Source organism: Phyllostomus hastatus, unplaced genomic scaffold (assembly GCF_019186645.2).
Source record: "Phyllostomus hastatus isolate PE091 unplaced genomic scaffold, TTU_PhHast_1.1 phas_contig_17, whole genome shotgun sequence".
Taxonomy (NCBI): Eukaryota; Metazoa; Chordata; class Mammalia; order Chiroptera; family Phyllostomidae; genus Phyllostomus; species Phyllostomus hastatus.
In genome coordinates this window covers 3,035,613-3,042,352 of record NW_025333664.1, presented here as the reverse complement: position 1 = coordinate 3,042,352, position 6,740 = coordinate 3,035,613, and the positions used below count along the sequence as shown (strand labels likewise).

The window sequence follows — 6,740 nt, the reverse complement described above, 5'->3', positions numbered from 1 at the left end:
AGAGGACGCCGGCAGAAGTGCCCGCGTAGGTTCTCCCCAGAAGCCGGCGCAGAGACAGTCCCAGCAGCGCTGTGGGGCGGCCGGAAGTTCGGCTGCAACGCCGGCAGCAGCGGGATGGAACACGCCTCGGGAAACGAACACCGGACGGCTGCGCACAGCGACGTGGATGGACCGCTCACAAGCCACATTGGGCCCGGGGAGCCGGGACAGAGTTCACAAAGTGGCGAAACTAAGGTGTGCGGAGAGAACTCGACAAGCGATGCAGGCGGTGGTCACGGGGCTGCGCTCTGGGTGGCAGAAGGCATTCAGCAAGTGCACAATTGTGGCACACTTGTCGCTGTGTATACTTGTGTAACGGGTCTAAATTTTAAAAGAGGCGGGGTGTTAGGGCTGGATGTTTCCCCAGCGTTTTCCACAGAGAAGGCGGTGGGGCTGGGGCAGCGGGAGCCAGGCAGGTGGGCAGGGAGGCGGGCGAAGGGCGCAGAGGCCGCGGAGGCAGGCAGTGCGCGCGCGCGCCTGCGGTTGCAGTGAGAGCCCAGCGGCCCCACCCTCGCCAGGTGCGACACCGCCTCCGCGTCCCGCGTTGCTTGGCAACAGGTCTCCCGGGCGACGCAAGACGCTGAGCCTGGGTAGTGGCAGCGTGCGGGGAAAACCAAGACCCCAGGAGCCATGGCGAAGAAACCGATGAGCACCGCGGAGGCCGAGCGCATGAACCTCGTGGCCCAGGACCAGATATGGTAACCCCGGGGATCCGGTGACCCAGTGGCCTGGGCCGTTCCCACCGGAAGTGTGCACAGCAGCGACCCCGGTTTCCACCCAGGCCTAGAGGTGGCCCGGGGTGGAAAGGGGGCCAGGATAGGGACGCGACCTCAGGGCCTTCTTTCTCTGTCTTCTCCGCTGGTCTTGTGGGCCCGCCACAGAGGCCTGACAGATTTCCCATCGGGCTCTGCAACCGTCCGCAAAGCTTTGCTTGAGAGCCACTGGTGGGTTCTTATTTTTAAGATTTACCGAATTTCCTAAAAAAAAAAAAAAAAAAAAAGAAACTCAACAAAAATTTTAGCATTCATTCATTTTGCGTGAGACGTACCTGTACACTTTACGTTCTGTCTGCGTTTCCTGGCTTTTGAAGGAATAAGACATTTTAATTTAAAGACGAGATCCATTTTTCTGTAAGATCTGTGGTCAGCAGCCGGGGGTCCTGGTGGGGTTTATTTGGCGGCCTCTCCCACTGCCAAACATCATCCCGTCTCTCTGAGGTTTTAACTGACAGGGAAAGTCACCCGTTCAGATGACACCGGGTAAATATTAGTAACAGCAAGCCACATTGTTTGCTTCTGAAACTCCAGTTGTCTATTATTGTACCATTTTCTAACCTATGATCGTCACTTAATATCTTTCTTTAAACTGGCTTTGTTTCACTTAATAAATTTATTTTCATTGGAAGCTTTATATCCCTCTTGAAAATGGGAAGCCAGCGGGATTTGGCATATAAAACACACAAGCACTGATTGTCTTTACATCTTTCTCTTCACACAAGCAGCCCCAGGAGGAGACACCGCCAGAGCAGGTCCGTTCCCATTGCCCAGAAGGCCCTTTCCTCCCTCCTCCCCCACACAAACTCCTACGCATCCCTCAAGACCCGCGGCAGGCGGCCCTTCCGATGTGACCTGGGCCAGCGAAGCCCTTAGACTGCTCTGTCCGGTGTCCCCTTGCAGTGGCACTGTCCCACCCTGGGACGGGCTGTAACTGTAAAATACCAGGTTCTGAAGACGTCCCACCACAAAAAAGAGGTGATGTTAACATCACGCTCTCCTGTCTACTGTCGCTTGTTCTGGGGCTACTGGGAAATTTAAAGTGACGTGGACGGCTCCGCTCCTGGGCGCACGTCACATCCCCGTTGGAAGCAGACCCTGCCGTGGAGAGCGGTCAGTGCCCGGGGCCAGGAGCTCGGCCAGGACCTCTCAGGGATGCTGAGGCAGCCAGAGGGGGGGTGGATATTGATTCCAAAATAGGGGGGAAAACTTGAAAATCAAAATGAATAAATGAACTAAAATCTGACACACCCACTTTGGCATCGACTCAATTCAGATTATTAATGGGAGCAAAAGCAGAGGGTGGGGGGCAAGCGAGGCAGTTGGAGTGTGATATTTAAGGACGCCTCAACTCAAGGTCACGTAAATGCTGGCTCTGCCCTTGCAGGAGTCTGAGAGTGGGTGCTTCCTTAAATTCCGCACCCCAGGAGCCCCACTCTGCTGCCCCCACCCCCATCCCTGCCCTGAAAAGGAAGGTACCTACTATGTACTCCGTAGTGATGGATTTGACACATGCCCATCACTGGGGGGGGGGTTCCACAGGGCCTCCACATAAGGCCCCGGACAGCCCCCCCACCCCCGTGCACCAGCCAGATGCTCTCCGGTTCTCCGCGCCTCCTCCCGGCAGTGCCAGGCTCGCAGCCGCAGGGCCTCCCTCCCACCGGCCCCTCGTCCCTCCGGGCACAGAACCGTCATCGGGGACTATGAGCTGCCGAACGCGCAAGTCCCCAGGGGGCCTTCGGGGTTCACTACTTTAACCTTCTCGAATGTCTCAGGAACCTTCTTTTTCCAGGAGATGCCGCCTGAAGGCTGAGACCGAAGCACGGCAAAACTGGGCCCAGAACTGGGGATTCCTAACAACCCCTCTCCAGGAGGTAAATACAGGTTTTATGAGTCCAGGGGTTGCAGAATCGATCCTTTCCGAGTGTGTACAATTTGCCAGAAGAAAACTGGAGAGCGTGCGGCAGGCAAGGCCTGACGCCTCGAAGCCTGAAGCTTCCTCCCTTTCCTGAGTTTATTGAGCACTTACTACGTGCCGGGAACGCCCCGGGGGCTTCGTCCAAAGCGGTGTATTTAACCCACACGACGACAACTCCTGTGCAGAGTCGGGCGCCCTTTTATGCCCGTCTTACAAACCAGGAGACTGAGCGTCCAGAAGCGCCAGGCCGTGCAGCCAGCGGAGAGAAGCCCGAGAGGAAAGCCGGTCCGTCTGATTCCAGGGCCGCCGGGCCTCAGACGTGCCGCCTATACGTAGGGCGCCGGCCCTCGCCTGCCGTGCCGAGGGACTGAGGTCCCAGGGGGACAGCGAGGCCGAGTCAAACTGTGAGGGGTTACTGGGAAAATAGCCTGGTACCTTCTAAGCACGATGGGAAACAGAAAAGGGGTCAGGCTTCGTCATTAATAGGAACTGGTGGGGGCTCCAGCCAAGAAAGCACAGCCCCCTCCCAGAGGCAGCCACCGAGAGCCCGAGGACGGCCACCACGCAGAAAGGCCTGCTGCGTGGACCCGCTGTCAAGCCCAGAGATCCAGATGTTTAAATACAATCCGAGTCTGGAATGATGGCTCAGGTTCACAAAACGCCACTCGGGTCCACCCAATGCTTGCGTGGGCTTGGGTGGCCTCCAGCCTGCGCCCTCTCCAGCTCTCTCCGGGGCAGACACGGGGGAGCCACGCTTCTCGGGGGGGCTGCAAGTAAAAGTCGCCTGAGTCAAAGTGGTCCTGACTCAAAGATAGCGTCGACCCCGTGTGTAACTCGCCCCGCCCCGCTAGCTTTAAAATTATGCCACTCTTAATGGTTTTTTTTCATACTTAGAGAATTGTACCATTTGAAATTTTGTGCATACAAGGAGCCCTTATTACTGTAATATACATAAAAGAATCTATATTAATATTCTTTATATGTAATTAAATTGGATTTTGGGAGAATTCAGAATTGCTCTGAAACGTGAAGGGGGAGGGGAGCTCTCCTGCGGTGTGTGAGAGGCGGGACCTGGGACCCGGGACCTGGCTGGCGATTTCACGTTTCTGTCTGTCCTGTGCAGCCTCCTCCAGTTCTGCTCGGGGGCATAAACCGGCAGCAGGAGCAGCCGGCGGGCACCGCAGCGGGTTGGCCGCGAGCCCCCCACTGCCCGCCCTAACTGGGATGGGAGCGGGGTTCGTCACCGTGCAACGGGACATTCTGGGGGCCCACGGAGAGCGCACCTCCCCCCTCAGTCTGGGATCCCCCGTCTCTGGGGGGGGTGTGTTTCAGCTGATCGAGTGTGAAGACAAGCCCCCCACCCCAAAGCCCAGGATCGAGCTTCCGCAGAGCTTCCGCATCCGGCCAGTGACCCCCGTGGAGAAGTACATCAAGGTCGGCAAAGTCGGTTTTCATTCCTTGTGTTCCCTAAGTGAGAAATGGGGCCCCCCTGGGGAGGGCGTTCGCCACAGGTGCACCCCAGGTAAGGTCTCAGCAGCACCGGGCGGGTGGGGAGGCTGGTTTCCACGCCCTGCCCACACTGACCCATCAGGTGGCTGTCTCGACAGCTTCCAGAGCCTCTGTGTCCTGCTCTGCAGGAGCAGAGGGGGCCCGATAGGATGAGGGGCTCCACCCATCCGTCAGCACACACAGGGAGTGGGCAGGAAAGGAGGGCGGGATGAGACCCGGGCTGTGGAGTCGGAGGCTCAGCCACTGACCTCCTTGTGGTCTCGGGCAAGTGGCGTGGCCTCTGTGCGTCTCTATTTCCCCCTCGTACTCCGGGGGGCCGACGAAAGCACCTGCTTCAGGGAGCGGCGCCAGGCCCAGCGGGAGGATGCCGCTGGGGGACTTAGAGCAGTGCCCGGCCCTTCCAGAGAGTGCCCGTGGCTGTCAGCTGTCCGTAGGTGCTGGAGTCTGGGCAAGACTCCATCCACGCATGTGCGTCGGGGGCACCAACGTGAAACAAGAGGATCAACACACTTGTTCCACGCCGGGCTAGATGCCGTGGAGGGAATAGGCAGCTGGTGCTGGAGGACACAGAGGAAAGGGGGGTGATCAGGAAAGGCCCCCTGTGGAGCTGAGGACTGAAGAATGACAAGGAGTCAGCCCAGGGAAAAGCATTCCTGGCAGAGGGAACAGCATGTGCGGAAGCCCTGAGGCAGAACAAAGGTTGATATGTTTGTGGGGCAGTGAGAGATGGGGATGTGGCTGGAGCTCAGTGAGCTGGGGTGGGGTAGGCATGGGAAGGGAAGGGGTGTGGATGGAGGAGTGGGCAGGGCCAGACCCCACCGGACCTCAGAGGCCCCTTGGGATTCCAGCCCCTTGGCAGTGGGAAGTAGGGCAGTGGCAAGCTTGGTGAATGACAGGACAGCCCCAGAAGGGAGAAGACTCGGATGGCCCTCCCGCCTGAGACCAGTCAGCTGTGGAGACGGGCCCGCGGCTAGAAATGGCTGAGCCCCGTAGGGCCCTGGACCTTGGCTCCCGGGTCCGCCCTCTGCTCAGCGGTGGAGAGGGCAGTTCTGTGTGGCGATGAGGAGGCAGGGAGAAAACGCAGGATGAAGGGGGCCAGGGGTGGGGGACGGTAACCCCCGCCCTCTGTGGGAAATGGTGATATTGCCCCCCACCGAGGGTGAACTGACCCGCTCTCCCCGAATGCCCTCGGTGAGGGCGCTGTTTTCACTGTCTGCCCTCTGGTGGGTGACGGGTGGCCTCCCAGCCGGCCCACCGGGACCGCCCCCTCCCGCCGCTGCGGGCGCCAGGACGCCTGCAGCCGGGCGCGAACTCGCCACCCGGAGCAGATGAAACCTCCGCGTCCCCGCGCTCTCGCGAGAACAGACCTTCCCCACTCGGGGCAGAACAGACGATCCCTCCGCACAGAGAGGGGGAACTGCCTAAAAATTCACCCTCATTTTCCAAAAATGTCACGGCTGTCCAAGGAACTGACAAATGGAACTGTGTTGTTGTTTTGGGTTGGTTTTTTTTTTTAATTTCAAAGAGAATCCCGTTTTCCTTTTTGGATTTTAATTGAGTTCAATGGCTTTTCGTTCCCGGGGTCTCCACGGTTTGGGGGCGGGGAGTGCGTGTAAGTGGGTGCACGCTTGTTCACACGCACGTGTGTGTACGCATATCACAATCTTCTCGTCACAGCCGGAAGGGTTAGAACGACCAGAACACCACCTGACAATGCTGTCAGATATTTTATGAAAGTCCGGGTTTGATATTTGTGTGCCTCACTCCCCCACCCCTTTTTGCTCTTGGACCAAATACAACTAACTTTGCTGGAGGTCATGAATCAACCACGACAAGGAAACGTTTGGGGACAACACGAGTCTCGGGGTCCCGCGGCCTGACACGGGCACCTTCCGTAGCGACCCTGGCCTCGCCCTCCGTCCTCCCCACACCAGACCTCCCTGCGGATCCTCCGGGGGCTCCTCTGTGGCCCACGGCGACTAATGCCCCCCCCCGCCCCGCACCTCCACTCCAGGTCCTTCCGTCGCCCCCGGTGCCGAAGACCACGCAGGGCTTCATCGGCTGGCGGTCCGGGGTGCCGGGCCTGAACAAGTGCCTGCAGCAGTACGAGCAGCTGAGGAGCTGCAAGGGCGCCTACGCCAGGGAGCTCGGCTGGCCGGAGCAAGGCATCTACTGAGTCCCCTCGGGCCGCGCGGGGTGGACGCCGGCGCCCGTGCCCCCGAAAGAAAGCGCTCCCCAGGGGCCCCTCTGAGGACACAGTCCCCCCCCCACATTTTCCCATGGAGTATCACAAAGAACACAGAATAGCCCTAGGACCTATTCGATGCATCGATACCTCCCTCCCGGAACATTCTTGTAACATTCATTCTTCAGTCTGATGTAATAAATAAGGCAAAAGTGATTCTCTGAATTGCTGGGAGTGGGGAGTGGGGTGGGACACCTTGGGGATTCCTAGGTATGGCTGTTTAAAAACGTGTGATTGAATTTTAAAGGTACCGGTC

At 58.5% G+C, this 6,740-nt stretch overlaps 1 protein-coding gene across 1 annotated transcript; it reads left to right on the top strand.

Annotated features, from left to right (window-relative positions):
* The first annotated feature begins 669 nt into the window (after positions 1–669).
* On the top strand, positions 670–6,415 carry CUNH20orf85 (chromosome unknown C20orf85 homolog). The gene is made up of 4 exons (XM_045832587.1): positions 670–737; positions 2,605–2,686; positions 4,063–4,164; positions 6,254–6,415. The coding sequence occupies exons 1-4, from the start codon at positions 670–672 to the stop codon at positions 6,413–6,415; spliced, it is 414 nt and encodes a 137-aa protein (XP_045688543.1).
* Positions 6,416–6,740: the final 325 nt, after the last annotated feature.